General features: G+C 30.6%; 1 protein-coding gene across 1 annotated transcript in view; it reads left to right on the forward strand.

Annotated features, from left to right (window-relative positions):
* LOC106462928 (N-chimaerin-like) overlaps positions 1-22,302 on the forward strand; it is a 40,358-nt gene that overhangs the window by 11,117 nt on the left and 6,939 nt on the right. The window contains exons 3-10 of the mRNA XM_022390328.1: positions 1,625-1,693; positions 1,957-2,010; positions 3,195-3,250; positions 5,374-5,405; positions 9,339-9,452; positions 12,470-12,779; positions 16,208-16,285; positions 19,958-20,042. Coding sequence (XP_022246036.1) covers positions 1,636-1,693; positions 1,957-2,010; positions 3,195-3,250; positions 5,374-5,405; positions 9,339-9,452; positions 12,470-12,779; positions 16,208-16,285; positions 19,958-20,042 — 787 coding nt within the window. The 5' untranslated portion in view covers positions 1,625-1,635. The remainder of the gene's footprint in view (positions 1-1,624; positions 1,694-1,956; positions 2,011-3,194; positions 3,251-5,373; positions 5,406-9,338; positions 9,453-12,469; positions 12,780-16,207; positions 16,286-19,957; positions 20,043-22,302) is intronic.

The raw sequence follows: 22,302 nt of genomic DNA on the forward strand, positions 1-22,302 counted from the left end.
GTAATATATATATATATATATATATATATATATATACACATTAGTTCTTCTTCATCCACTTTAGAGGAGAAAATGGTTTCCTATACCACTTGAAGATAAATATCTTCAAACTTCCACTGTTAACTTCTAGTAGTAGCCAAAGATAAATTTAGGCAGTAACATGTCAAAGGCTAGACATCATGTGCTATTGTTTTTAAAGAAAATAAAATCACAACAAGAAAAAGTAACTTGAGCAATGGAGGTTTAAAAACTATTAAAATACAAACTGAAAAGTAAAAAAATCCAAAGTTTGAGAAAGGAAATGAATTTATTTAAAATAAAAGTAATTATTAAAAGAAAGTTATGGCCAAGCATGTCATTATATTCTGCTGAAGGCAAGTTGGCAATGCTAAAAATATTCTATAGACTTGTACCTAGAAGCAAAAGAAATATTACAGGATTAAGTCAGCAGCACAAAAGTTGTTTTTTGCATGAATTTTACCTAGGAAAAAAGAAAGGGATGGAAAAACATCAATAAAAATGTTTAGTATTAGTGCTTCATATTCGAGAAATGGGCAAGAGCTGTTTTGCTTGTTTTTTCCAGTTGTAGTTTTTATGAGGTTTGAATGTAGTAGAGGATAAGTATGTAGCAAATAACATACTGATGCTTGTATGGCCACTCCCTTGAAACAAAGTAGTTCAACAAGGCAACAACTAGGTTATGGTTAAAGTTTTTGAAATTTTTAAAGTATCAGTTAACACATCTATTAATTCTAAATTGATAAGGTATTGTCACGTATCCTTCAAATAATTTCAATAAAATGTTTATAATGAACTTTATGATACCACGCAAAAATGTAGTTCATGCTTGTCAGAAATGCTTTGATTGGTCTTTTGATCGCACTCGAGTGGCCAAGTGAGAGTGTATGCATATAAAAATAGTCACTGGAGGTTATAAGTACCATGTTGTTATGAAACCAAAATTTGTGATGTGATATGACTCAATTATTTCCAATAAATCTGTTGAGCGGCATGCATTTGTAGTGTCTATCTTGTCATTTATTGGCAAGGTTTGTAAAAAGCACTTGCCAAATGCCACTTACGGGTACTCGTAGGCACTATGGTGCCTGGTAAAAGGGAAGCACTGCAGTATTGTTAGCTTATGTAAGATAAAAAATAAACATATTCATAAAAGTTTAATTAAAACATCCAATAGTTGGTTTAACTAGCTTCTCATATCTCATTTTTGCATTAGGATAATAACATCAGATTATTGAGCTGCTAAAAACTTTTGTTAGTGGAATATGTGAGTGTGTGATGATACACATACGACTTGCACACTACAGTTTAGTAAAGAGCATTCAATAATAATGAAAATATGACATTGTACTTATAATATTGATTTTTTTTTTATCTACTGAATTTTCAATATTCCAAGTTATTAAAAATGGAGTTTAGTTTTACATGCTTTATTACCTTCTTGTTAAAATCTAGTTTAATTAAAGAGTTTTCTATTATATCTAATATCTTTTAAGAACTATTAATGCTTTACTGTATTTTTTTAAAACACTTATTACATATTCATAAGCAGTGATAGTTTAATTGAAAAGCATCGTAAATACAGGAGTTGTTCTCATTTCTGTAGAATAACAAGACATGGCTCATCACCAAAATTTCATGTATCCACATGTGACACAACATGAACAACGAGTTGGTAAGTTTTAGCATTCAGTATATGAATGTAGCAGGCATTATGCTTGTTGATATTTATAGTGTGTCTTGTGGTTTACAAATATAAAAAATATATTAACATGCATAAATGCATTTGTAAAAAAGAAGTTACTATGGAAATAAGAATTACTGTACTGAAATGTATGCGAGTAAGAACACAGAAATGCTGTGTAATTATACCATGGTTGGTAGTTGAAAATTAGATTCTTTACAACATTTATACAAGTAATTTTTGTAACTCTTTAGGTAATGCCAGACAACACCGAGTTAGTGGCATTCAACAACTTTGGAAGTCATATTGTAAGTTTCTAGATTTTATTTTTTATAACTTAAAATTCTTATTTAAATTTTATGGTTAATACATAGTATAATTTCTCAGTGTTTAATTAGTTACAGTAAAATCTTTTGTTTAAATTGTATTATTTTTAAAAGGTGGAACTAAAATTTTTGTCATTATAAGGGTACATAACCATCTACGTTATTTAATTTCGGATACAAATAGCTTTTCTTGACTTAAACTTCCCACTATATGCAAAAATGTTTGCATGGAACTAGCATTGATACTCTCACTTATCCTCACATGTATTCATTTGAGGCATCTGCATGCTATTCAAATTATCATGCAACAATCCTCCACCAATAGGAGTATGACATAACTCCTATCATCACTAGTACCCTCTTTTCTGCACAGCCCATAATCATTCTTGATTGGCAGGCTAACTGTTAGGATGTGTTTTTGCTTGTGTTTTCAGACTGAAATTCAAACTTAATTGATCAAGTTTACTGCTTTTTATTTGGTCATGTATTTTTTTCAACTGTAATTTTTTTGGATTTTTAACATTTTTGCAACTTTTGTTTGGAGAGAAAAAAAAACTTTTTTTTTCCAGTCAGCTACATCAGTTATGCACTCGCAATTCCACATGGCAATTATTACAGCTGATTTGCCAGCCACTTCAATTCTATTTGAGCAAGCTTTATCTGCTCAGAAAATAATGGCTCTGGTTTGTAGGGAATTGGCTACTTTTATGCAGTCTTCTGAGTCACCTGATGATTGGCCTCACATACCATGCGAGGGTTTGCCTGAAAGTATTTCCTTCTCCTGCCTATGCCTCACAGTTGTGAGTTGTTTCAGGGGAGGTGCCCAGACCTTCTATTCCATTTGTATACTTAATCAATCAAGTATGTTATGTTTTATCTATATCACCCATTTTCTCTGATCCTACTCCTGCCCTTCTTGGGTCAGTACTTAGTGTTTCCACCATCTCCGAATATTGGGGCTCATGTAAGCAGTTTTGGGGACCAGTTGCATTCAGGTGTTAGTATGCCTTGATCCCCATGTACTCTTGAAGAACTATTGTTTGCATTACCATGTACATATATAGTTTTATTATTATTTTATAGGTATGTAAATTGAAAAATGACAAGATACAACAGAATATAATTTTAATGTTAAAGCAATACCTTAAAATGTACTTTTTTTTCAGTATTTCAACTTCAGAGTCAGGCACCTACTCCAAAAAGAATAGTGTGTACCCGAGAAGTAAGTAAAACATTCCTTATTATAGAAATTTTTACCTAAGGTTGATGCTCAGTTTCAGTGTAGTCTTTATTAGGCAAACATTTATTGTTTTTGAAAGAATGCTTGTACTTCTCTTAATACTGTCAAACAAGAATTCAAAATGTTTGAACTTATTTTTAATGGAATCTAGAATTTTTTTAATTACAAAAAGTTATTATGGAGTAAACATACATAGTAAAATAAAAACAAGAGGGAATCCTCAATAGCCACGGTACTTGAAGTTCTTTTAGGCAGGATTAGAGTAAATTAATCTATGAAACCTTTTTTTCCCTTTTTATTAGCTATATTTTTGTGCACTAGCAATACCAAGTGTGAAGTGCGTGTATACCTGATTTTATTTTATTACTCATCAGGATCTATACCAGCCCACCCTCAAATTAAAATTCGTTTAGGCAGGATTAGAGTAAATTAATCTATAAGACCTTGGGTATGGTCAAATACATCACACGAATGTGTTTGACCTCCTGAGTCCAAAACTGTAATTATATCTCAGTTTGGTCGAGATGACAGAACTATGAGCTAAACATTCGTGATTGAAAAAAAAAACAACTTTGAGCCATTCTATGAGTCGCTATGCTGCAGCAAAAAAACCATAGCAAAAAGTAGAACACAGTCTGTACTGTCTAACAGCAAGGATTCATCTGAGGTTTTAGATGTTAAGACACATCAGAAAGCATCTTGAATTGGATGATGCGATATGATGTACCAAGATTGGCTTGGTAGTAAGACTAAAGGAGAATGACATTGTAGTATGTTAGGGTGCACAAGAAAAACTTGTTAAACCACATATTCGTGAGAGGATGGCAGCAAAAGTTTAATTACTGGTGCAGACCAATCAAAAAAATTTCAGTAAGTAAAGCAAAGCATATAGTGATGCAGAAAGTGATATCAAGTTTGAAATATATAATGTAGTCTTAAACTACTTTCAGTAGAGTAAATGAGTTATCTATAAACTATGTCAGTACATTTTCATAATGTTTTGTATTTTATGGTTTTAGCTTGAGAAGGATGCTTTTAAGTGCTATTGTAAAAATAAAGATATGAAATTTTCTTAAAATGTTAGCATTTTATTGTGTGTTTGTGCTTTCAAACTTCTAAAGAGAATAAACATCGTTTTTTTATCAAGATATTAACATTTGAAAACACTTCATAATTACTTAGGTTATAAGTAAAAAATAACAATAATAATGACAATATAATATGAACTAAGAGCTATCACATTTACATTACTTTTGTCTATTCAAACATTAAAAATTTCTACAGTGACAGGAACAAGTCAAAATACAAACAGACAAAAAATTCATTTTAGACATTTAACTACTAAAAAGTGACATCCAGTTCACACAGTATTTGGATACAATTTAGTGATTTGGCCAAGAAAGACCAGCTAAGAGAAGAATTTTTCTTTATAGCCTACTTAAAATTTTTTCACCATAATTATTAAACTGTAAAAATTTCTGTAGTTCAATCAATTTAAAAACGTTTTGGTATAATTAAGGCTTACTTTTTGAAATATAATTTACCTCTTGGTAAATAGATCTGGAGTAGATTGTTTTGTAATTTGGATCATTGTTTTTTACTGCAGAAATAGGTCTAAGAAGCAAAATTTCTTAACAAACTAAGTAGAAAGTATTTACTTGTATGAAGTAGAGAATGACTTATACCGATAACTCAATTCAAACTGATGAATGGCTGCAAAGATTATTTATAGATAAAGAAATATTTGAAGAATATTCAAGTACTAAATCTTGGTATTAAAATGTATTATAGTACCTACATAATTAATCTTAAAAATCATAAGCTTTACAAACTAATTTTTACAGACAGCTACCAATGAGAACTAGATCACCCGATCTGTGTACAACTTTTATAAAAAGCCCATGATCTCAAGTCTAACAACAAAAAAAGTTTAGTTTAGAAGGACCAGAGCCACTACTAACACACACAAAAATTATTTCACTGATTAATTTTTTGATAAATGAATCCTAACCTACTTATTGTTCTGTAAATTCCAAAGAAGAAAATTGTTTATTCTGTATTAGTCTGGTTTGCAATTAGAATTAAAGTAGTCTTTTTTTTTATAGGTTCTTTATAGACCTCTTCATTATGGAAGAGAGTAAGTATCAGAAATATTTAATTTATTCCTTTATTTTCTAAAAACATAACTTTATCATGTTGGAATGTAATAACTGAAATACACAGAAAGTCAATATTGTAGATTTGTGTGTGTTTTATTCCTGTAAAATAAAGTGTAGTAAACATATAAATACATCAATGTTTTTAGCATTTCTCATGAAATAAAAGAACTTAAAAAATGTAGGTTGACTTTAGGTTTTATTTAATTTTTTTCTTGCTGTTATGACCACACACACACAGAAATATATATATATATATACCAGCTGGTGTACCCATTTGTTGAATGGGTGAAATAAAAACTCCAAATTCTTCCCTTCGTATCATCCTGTATCACTGTGTCAAGTTTTGTGCTGATTGATCAATTAATTAATTAATTAATTTTAATAGAATGTTGATAAATAACCTTATCTTTGGTAAGGGATTTTTAGAAGTATTTAATTATTGTATTTTGGGTCAAATTTTGCTGTTGCCAATATACAGTCACAAACAAAAATATTTCAGCAATTGAAAAAGAGAGAGAAAAACCAAAAGGAAGGTGGTTCCTATGTTTCTAATTTTTCTGTTAAAAAACATAAATTAGAGATTCAGATAAAACAAAACATTATGGCATGAAATGCAAAATAACATTCAAAAACTAATTTTGAACTTTAATAAAAATATTTGGGTAATTAATGACAATTATCATGATTGAAAACCAACATCTGATGATAAATGTAGAATAAATAATTACATAATTATCAATCACTGAAAAGTAAATTGGAAACTTGTGATACAAAGAAAGCAATGAAAATTATTTAAACTAAAGAGTACTGTGTAGGCTATTACTGACAAACACAGGAGAACTGGAACTACTGCAACTAACTCCAGGTGTGGTAGACCAAGCAGAAGTTTTATGACATCTGGAAAAATCATTTAACCTGATTTCTCTAAAAGAACAGGATGTTTAATACAAGGCAGTGCCTGGATTTTTTCTACCTTTGACTTAGTCTTTACACAAAAAGAAAGGAACTGGATTTAGGGTGTAAACAATCACAATCATTATTATGAGAAAAACAATCAAAGTCAAGCTCAAGTTAAGTTCAATGCTTGAACAAGTGCTTATGTTAACTAGGGAGAGAGAGAGCTTTATTTGTACTCTATCTCCTCTCACTAATATACCTCTAGTTTTATGATGCTAAACATAATCTAGGTGTTTAAAGAATAGTATACCTTACTCAAAGATATCTATAAGTAAATTCTCAGTACAGTCTGAACTGCTAAATCTGGTAATCTGTATGTCGAAAGCATTCTATGGAATCTTAGAAAATCCTAGTAAATCTAGCTTAATATAATCCACAAGATATGTTTGTATAGGAGATGAATAACATTAATTTAGCTCGGGTGATCATGGGTGCTTCAGAGAGACACTGTACTCCTTCTTAGACCCGATGATACATGAGGTCTACTGTTTATATACTAATCTTGATACCCAGCCTAACTTCTAGACTTTTTGTTTTAATTCACATGGCTTGGAGACTTCCCCTCTGCTTTTCAGAAGTTCCAGTTAATTAGCCAAGTTCTTCCATATGCCTTTCCCCTCTCACCAATATTTTTTCTTGCCACACCAGCATACCCTCTCCTAGTAGTTAAGAAGTAATGTAGTTAATGTAAGCAACCAACAAGTAAAATAACCTCTTTTCTAGAAAGTTCTATTGATTGTTTGAAAATTAGGTAAATACAGTAATATCCAGTTTAGCACTCAGGAAGGGTTCCTGAGTTCTAAACGAGTCAGCTCTAAACAGGGTCATTTTAACATTACATATATGGAGATATGTAACTGAAGGCATTATTTCTTACCTGTGAATAATGCATAAATGCTTTATTTAGGTACTGGTAAATTTAGTGGAAATTACTCACTATATATTGTCACTGGAAAAAAGCTAATTTTTATTAGCTTTCTATCTTGTTTGGTAACAGAGCCATCAAATAGAAAATGAGACCCCTCCTGCCATGCCTAGCTGTCACATCCTGTCTTTCAGGATTTGTCAATATGTTTAGTTCTTTCTTTTGTTTATGACTATATTAGTTATAACCAATAGACAGGCAAGGTTTTTGTCTATCAAATTGCATATTATATTTTGTTGTTTTCTGTACAGAGGGTTGTAGATAGCTTTCTAAGAAAATGTGTTTTTCCCCCACGGGAACAATATTGTGTAGATGGATGAATTTTGTGCTGCTAGAAATGCCAGAAAAATTGTAATAGTTGTTTGACATTGTCTGGTTTTTGCATGTTATTATTTCTATGTTCTTTGTTGCATTATTTTATAAAATAAAAATTATTTAGTGCACTACCACCATTAGTATGAAAACATAGTGTTCAGAGACTTGTAGATTTTCATAGTTTTTTTTCTCTCTCATGAAACAAAACATCTGAAGGAGACAAGAGCTATATAAGGAATCAGATTAAAGTGGGATGGTGCTAAGCAGGGTCCTACTGTATATCTGCACACTTCTTTATGTGGTTATTCTTCATAAATGAAGGGAAAACCTTAAATAAATAATAATAATTAAATCAATAAAAAGCACTAGTTCAGGTTTTAAAAAAATGGCTTTTCTCACCCATGGTTCTTTATCTCTTGTCCACTGTAGTTGTACTGGGCTAGTCACACTACTATGCTTTTCTGTTGCTGCTGTACATTTAACAGCTATATACAATAAAATAATACTAAAATGTGTCTTGTAACTTATATTTATTTTATTGTGGACAAATGTTAATATTGTTGTATGAGTTTATTGTGACTAATTTTACAGGCTTGTTAATGAATGATTATGCTCATAAGAATATCAAGACAGCATTTTCTTTAAGCTAAAGGTTATTTGCATAAAGATATTTATGTGATCAAATATATTAAATGAGAATCTTCCTACACAAAAGTTAACATGTATTTTCATGGTTATATTAAGAATTGTGTAATTCAGTATAAGGAACACAGAAGGAAGTCACATTTGTTCTTGTTAGCATTATTTTGATGACTATTAAGAAATGTACAGCTGACAGAAGAGAAAATCACCATATGTTATTCAATGTTGAAAACTAAATAGTCAGTGACTGATTTACTTATTTGATTTATAACCAACTTTTCTTAGTTGATTTATCACATAAGCAGTGAGAATAATAAATTAATTTTGTTTTCATAATATCTTTGTTTTTATGATATTCAGTATCTCCACACATCCCTATAACCTTTCACGAGCACTACTATAATTCTCAAAATTAGATTTGTACATGACTATAAGTTTTGAGTTCATGTATTAGGAAAAAATGTACAAGATTTCAGAAATAATATACGTGATACATAAATTTTATTTACTACTTAATGAAAACAAGTTTTAACAGTAAATTTCAGTCAGGTTTGGAATTTTCTGATACAAAAATTATGAAAAGAGTGTCATTTGGAATTATGAAACACTAATGAAAAATTTGTATACCTTATTTGTTTCATGAAAATTTGCATGAGAAGATAATAAATAGTTTTGTTTGATGTTTTATAATTAGCTTAGCTCATCCTTGTCCAAGAGAATCATCAAAGTATTTAGTTTTATTGTTCATACCATTTTAAGATATTATTAAGCAGTGAAATAGATACAGGGAAATTATTTATGGATAGCATTAATCTGTAAGTCTGATGCAAATGATATAATATGAACTGTGCCGAGTCACTTTAAAAAAATCCCAAGCAATTTCTATCCATAAATAGTGTTCCTGTTTAGAACACAAACACCACTTCACCAATTGAATTATTCTAGAAATTTGCTGTTTTTTCATAAAAACAAACAAACATAATTTCTAACCAGCACTTGACTTTTTGAATTATGTATAAGATTAAAATTGTAAATAAGATGATGCAAACATAATGTTTTTAATTACATTTAGATTTCATGGAAGAATTTCAAGGGAAGAAGCAGACTTTTTACTTCAGGAAGGGAATGGCTGTTACCTTGTACGAGAAAGCCAAAGAGCACACGGCCAGTATACATTAGGTCTTAGGTAAGGTGGTGGTGATTGTTTTTTAAGTTTATAATTTTAGCTTTGTCATGACTAGTTATGTACACCTGAGGATGGTAGTTCAATAAAATATATTTTAGTATGTTGTCAATTTTTAATCAGCTTTCTTCAAGATTGGTAGCTTAGTCTGGGTAACTGTGAGAGAACTCAAAGACTTCATTATCTGCTTTGTTCCTGGATTGCCACAACAGTTCTTTGTCAGTTTTTGAGCATTTAAGTTCTCTTAAAATTTTCAAACTGAAAGGTTTATTTAAAGTTCTCATAAAGTCAAACAAATTGTGTGATCTTTGTTCATTTTACTTAATTGTTTACATTTCAGTTGAACAAAAGTAGAAAATTTTGAAATGTGCAGAAGCATAAGTATGTGCTTAATTGTGCAGAATTTTATCTCAATACTTTCTGTATATTTCGTCCCCTATTTTAGCATTCATTAACTTAATACTTTCTTTGTCATTTTTCCCTTGCTAAATTTGGAAGTAGTCTAGCTTTTAGTTTTGTGGTATTCTTATGTACAGTTATTAACTTACAGGTAAGAATAGTGACTGCAATAGCAAGAGGAATAACAGGAAATGAATTGTGGGATTAAATCTAAATTTCTGATTTCGTCTGAGTTGAAGAAAAAGATCAAACACAATGTAAGAATAAAATGAAAAGTAATTTTTTATTAGACTGAAAAAATCAAAGATAGGTGAGTGCACTTTACTTACAGACAGTATTAACCTCTTTCCTTTGAAAGATCTCGGTGTCAGATGTAAAGTTACAGAAAATCTAAAAAGCTAAATGAAACCAAGAATATAATGACTATCTACAAAACACATGAGTGTCATCTTTCTTAGAGTGCATGTATTATCTACATCATGTCTTGCCAGTCCATCAGCAGTAATAGGGAGGACATAACCTCTAGGTGTCACAAAGCTTACCACACAATCAACTGAATGTACATAGATTGGTCCGATGGGTTTACCCCATATTAGAGAAGTAATGTTTACAATAATTCTGAATTTACAAATGTTTCATCATAATATGTGGCAAGTTTTTAGTAAACAGCATGAGTCTGCTGTAAACAAATATCTGATGTGTTACTAAAGTTTTTATACTAAAAATATGCTTGTAAAATGCTGAAATCAACCTGGCTAAGACTCTGACAAGGTGGAGTTCATGTGAAAATTAAAAATACTTTGACCTTTTCTTTGAGAAAATTTAAGTGGCATCAAAGGGAAATGATCTAGGGCAGGAACTAGAACACTAGAAACCTATCCATAATCGACAACTAGTTTCGTTAATATAAAACCTATTAAGCACCTGTTTGCACATATATGTGAATATTTCAAACATTTTAGTGAGGTTTTCATGTTCACCTGTTTAAACTAAAATGAAATAAAAACACCCGGCATGTTTTACTTACTACAGTTGCTCATCATTAGGATTGAGTCCATAATAAAGTGTAGTGTTTTTATTTTAAACACAATAACAGTAGTAAGTATTTTAATGTTAACTAGGGAGAAATCTCATGCCTCTCATACAACATTTTTGCTGTTGTGATATCTTGTATTTGGATACACAAATTTTTTTAAATGTAAAGGCAGTGCTGTGTATTCAAAGTAAATAAAACAGTTAAGGACCTGCCTAGAGTATTCATGTTTGAGGTTACATAGAATTCTGAACGAATCTGATAGCCGTGCAGGGTGTCTTAACAACTGCAAAGTTAAACCTATTCCACAACATGCAATACCTACTAAACATCTCTAGTACAAAAGACACTTTGAGCCCAATGGTGTGATTGACTTATCTAATAAGACACCAAAGCTAGCAACACTTTCTAAACCTGGGTGTCACAGGCAAGTATTAAAACTCACCAGGGTAACAGTATCAGTACTTTTAATTGTTTATAATGAAATGAAGAAATTCACACGCAACCTTAACATACCAACACTTCTGTCTGAGATAAGAGCACTGAGAGGTGACAGATCCATTCCCCAAATACCTTTTCCTCAGTGCATAGTACTGTCTACACCCACCCCTCCCTTATACATATGGTGATGTTGTCCATACTTTCCTACTTTTAATTTAATTTTTGCCTAGTTTAATGAACTTTAAAAAAGCTTCCCATGCACTCACTTTACTCTTTTAATTATATACATGCTTAGTATTAAAATTTTGTGTTTGGTAAAAGCAATTAACATTTAAAAATACAGTTCAGTTTTAAAATTTTTAAAGTTCACTGTCAACATTTCATTGAGAGTATCAGAATTTAAAATTATATTTTAGTTTTGGGGTTGTCTGTTTGAAAATTTCCTGTCTTTCTTGTGATAGCTTAAAAAGATCTTGCATGGGACTAACATAATTTGATGCTGTAGTAGTCTGTTTTAAGACTTAATTGTGGTTTTATGATCAGTTCTGTGTACTTTTTGTGTCATTGCAAATAAAAATTATTTTTATCAAGCTTTGTAAACTGTACTTGTCCCTTTGTTTATCACTACATCCTCCACTTTCCCTTTCAAAAATTATTTCTTGTGAATTCCCTACCTGACTTCTTGTAAAATCATTTGTCTCTTTATAAACAGTATAAAGTAGGTTGAATCACTTTTGTTATTACATGAATTTTTTAATGCAAATTCAATATAGATTGTTATCCATGGTACGTTCTTTTTCTGATAGCTATTTAGCTGAAAGTTGAAATATTTTAAAATAAGAGTATCCGATTGCTTGGGTAGAAAATACGCAATAAGTGATATTTTACAAAACATTGAAAGTTTTACATTTTAACAAGTCTTCAAAACATGAAATATTTAAACTTCAAAGTTTGGATGAATTTTCTGAAACTTATAATGCACTTATAACAATAAGTTTTAATTATGCAATTTATATCAATTACATATATCCATAAGCTTGCAAATCCCATACAACTTCATTTGGCATAGAAATACTGGTTAGTGTAATTTAGGAAACAGTTTCTTGAGTTTGTTTTCATTTTACAAAAAAAAACCCTACTTCATCAGGTTTGAAGGAGTGACAAAAAACTATCGGCTGTATTATGATGGCCAGCACTATGTGGGTGATAAAAAATTTGACACCGTTCAGGACCTTGTTGCTGATGGTTTGATTACTTTGTACCTAGAAGCCCATGCAGGAGAGTATATTGCAAAGATGTGTGTTCAGTCCAGGTATGAACAGAGTCCCTATGTAACATTGAACTCATACAAAAGGAAGCTTCGGAATATTAAGAGTGAAAAGCGACGATGTATTTCACGTCAGGGAAGCAAAAGTAATAGCCTAAAATCAGCAAGTGGTTCTGAAGATGGAGTTGTTGTAAGTTTTTCTAGTTTGTTGGTTGATGTTAATAGTTACTTAAATATATCTACCCAACTGTGGTTTCTTATGATAAGTTTTGAAATATATTGTTTTTTTTAATACTTACAGATATTTATTTATTTACTATCTCTCTCTATATATATATATACATATATATATATATTTTTTTTTTTTTTTTTAAAGACTAATTTAGAGGAAAATTATTCCTTTTTTGTAATTCCTAAAATTTCATATTGACATCAGCATCAATCTGTCAGTCATCATACGTGTTAAATGGTCAATCTGAGAAAAAAAACTTAAGAACAAAAACATTTCTTTTTCTGAGGTAATTTCCCTGAGAAAAAAAAAACTTCCTCCATCAACTGTTTGAAAGAAATATTTTCATGATAAGAGCCCAAACAGAAAAAAATACATAAGGAGAAAATGTAGTAGTTGTTCAGTTTATATATATACATAAATATATGTCTTTTTTTCATGTTGGTATCATACACATAGATGTTTTTATTGTACCATGTCAAGTAAATTTACTGAATATTGAATATCTCCCCTTTGAAACTTCTTGTAGAAATTACAACTGTCAAAAAGCACTCACTTTGGCAGGAGTCTTTTCTTGTGCTCAGTAAAATGACAGGGAATGGTGGGATCCAGTGGAAAAAATCCTAGCAGTTATTTAGCAAATCTAAGCACTCTAATGTACTGGATGCACTCATTGTATTCAATCTCCTTTGCTTAAAAACATGTGTAATTCAATTTTCATTATTGAATAACATGTTGAATCACTAAAGATTATTATAAACAGTCCATTAGACATTCATATTAGGTATACACTGATCCAAGGGATTGGGTTGATTGTACATTTTATAATTATTCGTCACTATTTTTAGGAAAAATTACCATTGAATTGTTTCAACAGGCATCTACTAGTAACTATAATTATGTGTTACATGATTTGGTCATGAAGTGTCATTGTTCACTTACATATATGTTAATCACTATATTAGACTACAAAGCGAAAAGGGGATTGAAAGTTCATGTAGGCCTAAGTAGAAGTATGACTAGTTTTAGATTATTTACCTGTTTTGATATGTGGAAGATGTGGAACATTTTTGGCAGATATCTTTCTGGATTTCCGGTCTTTCATATATGTAATTAATTCAAATTTAATCATTTTCATTTCTACAACAAATCAGATTTTTTGCTTTCTTTCTTGTCAACAAGACTTTGAAGCATTTGTCAATCTCTTAAGATCAGAAATAGAATTTATAGATAAGATGTACTAATTTGAAAACATGTTGGAAATCTTCCATCAGTGACATGAAAGAAAAAAGAAGTGGAAGATTAGGACCACATATTTAGTTATTAAAATAACATAACCAAAAAATTTGAAAATTTGACTAAGAATTTGGAGGAGCATTACACCTATGTGCATTCTGTGACCTTGTACAGAATGCCATTCGACATGGTATAATGTATTTGATGTCAGAATTACCAACATTTCATTTTACTCATCATTGCTGATTTCACAACAATTTGTGTTAGAGTAAAGAAAATACCAAATCCATATACAAGGATACTAAAAGAACAACACCTAGATATGCATTTAAAAGGTTGTTAAGTTTACTATAGTCCAACAATGCACAAAAATAAAATAGTTTATTACTTGTTGAAAAGAAACTGTCTTTGTTAGATGTAAATTGATCTGAACCAAGAATATTCTTAGCATATATCACAATACCTAGCATGAGAGAGGTAATTATGATACCATTTTGAAAGGTCCAGAATTATGCAATAGTTTTCATAATTTCTTTCAAGGATTGGTGCCTACAGTAATCAGTAAAATAAAGTATTAAATATGTTGATGAATATTAATTAAATTGAAACTTACTGAATATAGAAAATGAAATTTTTTAGTTAACAATAAGAAAAGTGAATACTAGTTAACACTTTAGCTGCTGCAATGCTTGGCATCTTCGGTAACAAGTTTTAGTTCAGTATTATTGTGTTTTTAATTTAAACAATAGTAATAACAAATCTGAAACATGTAATCTTTAACTTTTTATATTTATGACACGTGTGTATCCTCAGCAGGAAATGTGTTAATTGATTTCGTTTACCTTTTCCAACTCCTATCACCACTTAAATAAGTGGTTGCACCCCTCTTAGTTCACATGATGCTCTAAGGACTACTTAAACCCTTAGAGGCTTTAGCATAGGGAGAAAAATCAAATGAAGACATTCAAATTTAAGGCTGCTACATAGGTTCAAAATTGATGGCAAATGCAGATATTATAATTTCTCACCAAAGATTGTTCCAATCCATCATTGTGGGTGGCAGAAAAGATTAACCTTCTTAATAGTGTTTGTGTGAACAAGTTATGAACTAGAAAAAAATAGTAACTGTCAAAATTGTTATGAGGTCTTGAAAATTTAAAGAAGAAACAGTATTTTGCAGTAGCATGTTTTTAAGCATATTGTATTATTTTGTAATAAACCTATTATAATTTATTTTCTTTCGTGGTACATTGAAAGGTATTGTAGATGTAAAATTTAGATTTGCATAAACATTGATAATGCTAGTATTTGGAAGAATACTATACAATTTTTGAGTATTATCAAGACACACAGAAGTGTTGTATGGCCAAAACAACCTGCTACAGGACACACAGTTATTAACAGAAGTGATAGTTTAGCAATTTTCCACCTTCTGTATCTCAGACTGGTAATCCAAACTATCATATATTTTCAGTGGATGTGCTCTACTGGACTCTTAATTCACATACCAAATTTCAGGGCAATCCATTAAAAAATACTTGAGATATAATATCTTCAATTTTGATTGAGTTTCTTCCTTTTTTTTCACACCAGAAATACTGAATCTTTATTTGATAGAAAAACATACTTAACTTTTATGGATTTTTTTCAGTGTTGGTACACTGATAGATTTTTTTAACCTACAATTAGGAGTCTCATTTGGTGTAAATAAAAGCCACATGTGCAAAGTTATTCAACAAAACTGCTCAATTTTGACCAAATTTTGTGTACGGCTATGCAAAAAGTCACATCAGCTATTGGTCTAAATTTTTTACTAGAACTTTGCTTAAGAGTAAAAGTGGACCGTTTTTAGCTTTTTGTCATTTGAATTAAAGATGGCTGATTTATAGCAGCAAAACTATAAGGTGAAAGAACTTATAGATACATAAGTATTGGTTAGGCTAAGCAAACTAGATTAGCAGTTTCTAGCTCAAGTTTTCAAAAGAATCCTTATTTACTGAATATTGTTGTTAAGTTGATCATATTCAAACAAAGTAAGTAACTTTTTATTTATAAAAAATTAATTATTATTTTTGCCACTAGAGAATGAAGGTAAAATATCAATAGAAGAACGATATGTCACCTTTTTATGCATGTGAAATATCTATTTACAGAGTCAAGTGTCTTCTATGGATGGTTCCATCACTGGTGATCTTAATGTTCATCATTTTGAAAAGCCCCATAACTTTAAGGTAATCTTTCATATTTGTTGCTTTTCATCTGCTTAAAACAAGAACTCCAGTTCAGTTTTACAAATGTACACACACATATGGATAATCAAAAGTCCTGATTTTCTCCATTTTTATGAAGAAGCTGTGAAATATTAAAAATCTACTGACATTGGGTGTTTAGGCATATTTGGGGCCATTTGTTACCTGACATTTATTGACAGCGCAGGCTGGCCCTATGGTAAAGCTATGTTATAAGAGTGACAGTTAATGCTTTAACGTTGGTGGTGGGTAGTAGGGTGCTGCTGACTGGTTGCCTAACCTCTAGTCAATAGTTCAAATTCATGAATGGCCTTAGACAGTCTTAATAACTTTGTCATAAATACCAAGCACAAATCAAGGTCATCCAAATGCCATGTCTGAAACTATTAGTCTTGTGTAATATATATCGATATGAAAGTTCTGGAGTGCAATAGTATTATACCAGAAAAGTTGCTTGTTTATTCAAATTTACTCCCCTGAGTTTATCAGGAAATGATAATCTGCAAAATTAATTTAACTTAAAAAATTCTCAGTGTGCAGACCTGCAGAAATACGTACATGTGCATAATGTTTTATGAGCTGTTGAACATTTGAAAGAGTTCCATGAGAATATCAATACATATCACCCAAGTCTGACAGAGTTGTTGTGGGTGTGGCATACACCCAATCTTTGTTGTAACCCCATAAAAAAAGACAGCGGTGTTAGGTCTAAGATTGTGTAGGCCAAAGCACAAGCCAACTCTTCAATTCCATTGTCCTGAAAACACCATTTAACTAGTTGCAGATACAGCCAGCACAATGGGGTGGTTCACCATCTAATTGATACCACATCCTCTGGTAAGAATCTAGGGGTAAATCATCAGAATATTCAATCACAAGACCTTGCAAAGTCAACTGCAAAAAACAATCCGCTATTAATTTCCTGCTATAGAACACTGGTCCATTAATGTGACACACTAGAGGCTGCACCATACATTAGTACTCCATTATACCTGATGGTAATGTTGCTGCTGTCAATGTGGATTATTAGATGCCAAATAGGGAACATTATGGGTGTTAGCCACACCATTCTGTGAGAGCTGTACTTTGTCAAACCACATTATGTGTGCTAGAAACTGTGGATCTTCAACCAACATTATGAGGAGCCAATTACAAATGTCCAATCATAGCTCATAGTCTTTCCGCTCAACACTTTGATGACAGTAGACATGGTAAGGATGAAACTCATAGTGATGTAGTAAATTTATTGCTGATCTTTGGCTAAGATCGCTTTCTGAGACAATAACTCTTGTGCTGGTGAAGGGGTTGAAAATACCTGAAGCAAATAATGCTGCAATGTTGTCATTATTTGTAGCACTTATGGCCAGTCTGACTGCTGTTGTGGTGTGATAGAAACTATTTATTGAAGATTGTGAACAATGCATAAATTGTGGATGTATTTTTGTGTTGCTGTCCAGAAAATATTGCTGCACATTTTCTTGCTGGTGCTATAACATCCCGTTGACATTCTCCATAAATAACATAATTTCAGTACATTCAGCATAAGTGTACTTTGCAAAGTTCTATGGATAATTGCTTCTCTGGGTTGTAAGGAATATTTCATACTACTTTATTTGGACAGTACATGAGGATGGTCAGAGTGGTAAAATGAGTATAGAACATGAAGAAGGAAAGGGAAATTGGTAGATGTTGATTTGCACAACTTTATAACTTAACCTTTATGAAATGGAAATATTTTTGATTTGAAAAATAATGCAAATTTAGGCAAAACCAATAAGGAAAATAATGTTTCTGGGATAATATCATTATGTGCTACAACTTTTATATTGATGAATCTTACCTCAGACTGATAGTTTCATAGATAGCATTTGATTGAACTGGATTTGACCTTTTTATCATGACATTGTGTCAGGTAATAAATAACCCTCAGTATGTCTAAAACACAATGTCAGTGGATTTAATATGCTTTGTCTTCTCCACAACAATATACTGTATGTACTCTCAATGATTTGAAGACAAACATTGTTAGTTTCTTTACTTGCTAGGTCTAGTAACTAATAATTAAATCATCTCCTAGGTTTTTCTGTAAAAGATACAGAGTTATGTAACATTAACAGATAATAAGCTTTACATTATTTGTTGGTTCCATTCCCTCCAAAAAAGTGATGAAAATTTTTGTCTTTGTTGTTTCAATGTGTGTCAAATTAATTGTTTTGAAATAGTTTTTTTATAGTCAAAGGCCATTTCAGTAGTACAATAAAATTTTACAGTTTTCAATATACATATTATATATTTGAAGTTAAATATTTTAATGATGTTCAATCAGTTTTCTCAGCTCTGAAACTTCAAAGAACTTATCACCAAAGTGATAATTCAGTGTACAGTATCATAATATGTTGTACTGTGGAATGGTTTATAAGATTCCAGCATAACAGTGGCAAAAGTTAAAAAGACTGTAAATTTATATCCTTACGACCATGTTATTTAGCCCAGTCATGTCCCATTGGGTGCATGCTGCCTTGAGGGCAAAATTGCACCATTGAATTAAAAAATAAACTTGTAGTCATTCTTCAAAGTTGAGTTGAAATTTAAAATAACATTTTTATTTTATTTTGGGTTGATTTTAGGCATTCTGAATAACAACGTTAGTACTTATGAAATTTCTTGAATTGTTTCTTAGTATAATATGGTGCTCATAGTCCCCCAAAAAAGTCATTATAGTTTTGAACAAAATAACACTAATTTGACCTTGTAACTTGAATATAAGTTTTGTTTTATAGGTTTTTTGCCAAACACTATTGTTACACAATACATAGTTCGGCTGTTGCTACTGTTTAAGGCCCAGTTTTGCATTCCTTGATTAGTATAGTGATATGTACATCTTTTTTTATATTATTAAGAAAATATGTCCTAGAATTGATCACTTCATTCTGTAAAAGAGATTTACCTTTGATGATAAAAATTTACTTGACAATTAGTAAGACTTTCTGAATAAGTTTAAATGGAGGTTGAACCTGTAACTCACTAATCTTGTAGATATTTTAGCCAGTTAAGCTAACATGTTTAAAACTGTGAAAATCCATTTTCATTTCATTGGTTTTTAGTGATGGAATTTTTGAACTTTGAGAAACTGCACGTAAAGCTCAAATTGCTATGTTTTTTTTGGTAGTGCTAATTTTAAGGATGATATGTTGTTCTGTAATGTTAGAATTTTTCTGAAGAAATGGAATTGGATAGAATTCAAACCCATAACCAGTTAAGCTAATACATCTTGAATGCTACCACTTGAAAGTGAAATTCACCAAAGTCTTAGCCAGTTATAAGAGAATTTAGGTTATTTTCATTACTGATGTTACATCCTGGGGTAATTAAAATCTATAGTTAAACTCACTTAGTTGATAGAGTTTAAACTGTTAACATTTATGCACATGCTTTCATTTATTTTTAATTCATATATATATCTCTGAAACAATAATACATCTTAATTTTGGTTGGTATTTAAGGAAAGAAATTGGTAGCCACATATTAGAGCTTTTAGGTCTGGGCTTTAGCTGTTTGTGATTTATAAATGCGTAAATTATAGTTGTTTTAAAGCTTGACTGTTTGTGACAACTCTTTAGTATTATTTAAGCAGAACTTGTGTATTTGTTTTAGACCCACAACTTTAAAGGTTTTCCTTGGTGTGATTTGTGTGGAAATTTCATGTGGGGGATTATTGCACAAGGTTTGAAGTGTGAAGGTAAGAAAAGGACATGTTTATATTATTTATGTTAGTCTAAAGTTCTAAGAAACTTTTTTAAGTTTGAAATTGAACCCGTTGAAAAAAAAGATATGTTTGTATTAAATAACCTATAATTTGAAGCTTCTAGGAAAATAATTACTCAATATTTGAAAACACACAAATACATTAATCATAAAAAAAAACATCAGAATTAACCCTTTCACGATGGGCTCGGTATAAAATACACAAGTTTGTATACACACATTTGTACATGTTAAGTATTTATACTGTACTTCTTATTTATACTTCTAATGCAGTATGTGTATCTTCACAAAATTTGGTAGACTTTTAGTAAACATTACAAGCCTTTTGTACACAAAAAATCAGATTTTTTAATGAAGTATTTTTACTAAAAATTTGTTTGTGGATATATTGAGTCTGTGTTGTTACCTGTCTGAGTGCAAAGTGATTTTCATGTTATGATTACAAAACTATTCTTCGTCCCAAAAATCTCAAATATCATTTGTATAATATCTAAAACCTCCTCAATACATTTCAAACATTTGTTTTTGGTAAAACTTTATCTGTTATTTTCTCTACCCTAACTCTAAATGGGTTCCATCAATTTGATTGACCTTGTAATAACCACAAAAAAAAATTGAAATACATATAAATTATCATTTTTTTTTCTAGAATTACTTCAAATTGTAGAATGAAACTACATTTGTTTATCATAAGTAGCTTTAAACTCGTAACAGTATACATCTATTTATTGTTTTATTGCCCTGTGATTGCCCTTTGATCAACTAACTACTACAATTCATACCATTATAAGTTGTAAATCACTTGAGAAATGAGGAGCTCACGTTACACTTACACTATCGATTACATTACCCATGAGCTACTTCGAGTCCGAGCTGCTTGTGTGCGTGTCTCATGAAACATTTTTATTATATTATTATTCTTTATTTATTTTACCTTTTTAATTACTTTCATAATAATAATGATAAATAAAGAATACACCTGAAAAAAAAGAAATAAAGTACTTACCCGAGTCTTCTTTTTTTTGCTGTTGACTGTCAATGACACTTAACCCTACTTTTTTTATACTAATAGTAGTAATGCACTAAATAATTTTTATTTAATTAAGTAATGCACCAAAGAACATAGAATAATAACATGTAAAAAACGGAAAATTTCCTCTAACTATCACAATTTTTTTGGCTTTCTAACTATGCAACAAAAACTGTTCCAAGTTCATCTAGGCTAGTTGTTGTCTTTCCCATGGGAACAAAGCTTGTCCTAACAGAGAAATTGATAATTCTCTGTTCAGAAAACAATGTTATATATAATGTCATTTAATAGATGAAACTTTAGCTTTCTATTAGTTATCCATAACGTAAAATTAAATGTGTGAGAGAACTATTAACAAATCTTGAAAGAGAGGATGTAACAGGTGGGTGTGGCAAGAGGAATCTGATTTTCTATTTGATGGCTCTGTAACCAAACAAAAGTAAAGGCTATAAAAATTATGGTTTGTCTGATCAATAATGATTTTATAGTGAGTAACTTATGTTAAATTTCGTACTTATTGGATGGGTGGTGAATAAAATAGAGAAGAGGGGATGGCTTGAAAAAATGTCACATTTCTTGCACTAGGGGAAATTCGGGATTTTTTTAGATACTGATTATTAGCTACGATTTTATGCTATATTAATTGTTATAACATAAACAAGAAGTAGTTTAATTAAATTTGGAAAATAACTTGCTAAAAGACTGTGACATGCACAATTAGACCCACTTTTCGATTAGATTACAATTTTCACAATACAAGAAATGCAGGCTTACCTAATAATGCTAAGACGCTTCTAATTTTTCATTATGCCAGAGTGCAAAGTTAACTTTTGAATTTTTAACATATGATTAATCAATATTAAAATTTTTATGATGGGTATAAACTAAAATTTATCCTTATTAGTGATGCTAATACTTCATGAGTTATCTTGAAGTGAAATTTTTATTGATAGATTAAGCACATTCTAGTTGTTAAAATAATTCGATGAATATGTTGTTCTCCTAGTTAACTTTCAATAAAAATAAATTCTTCTATTTTAATTTTGTAGAGTATTTAACAATTTTATGGACTGAAATAAAATTGTTTTGTCTTAAACAACTGGAGATATATTTTTATGTAAATGTTATAACTACATGGCCTTTCAGGCGGGTTAACCTTTTCGAGACATGTCACAGATGAAAGGCCATGTCATCTCGTGTGTTG

Source organism: Limulus polyphemus, unplaced genomic scaffold, assembly GCF_000517525.1.
Source record: "Limulus polyphemus unplaced genomic scaffold, Limulus_polyphemus-2.1.2 Scaffold1284, whole genome shotgun sequence".
NCBI classification, from domain to species: Eukaryota; Metazoa; Arthropoda; class Merostomata; order Xiphosura; family Limulidae; genus Limulus; species Limulus polyphemus.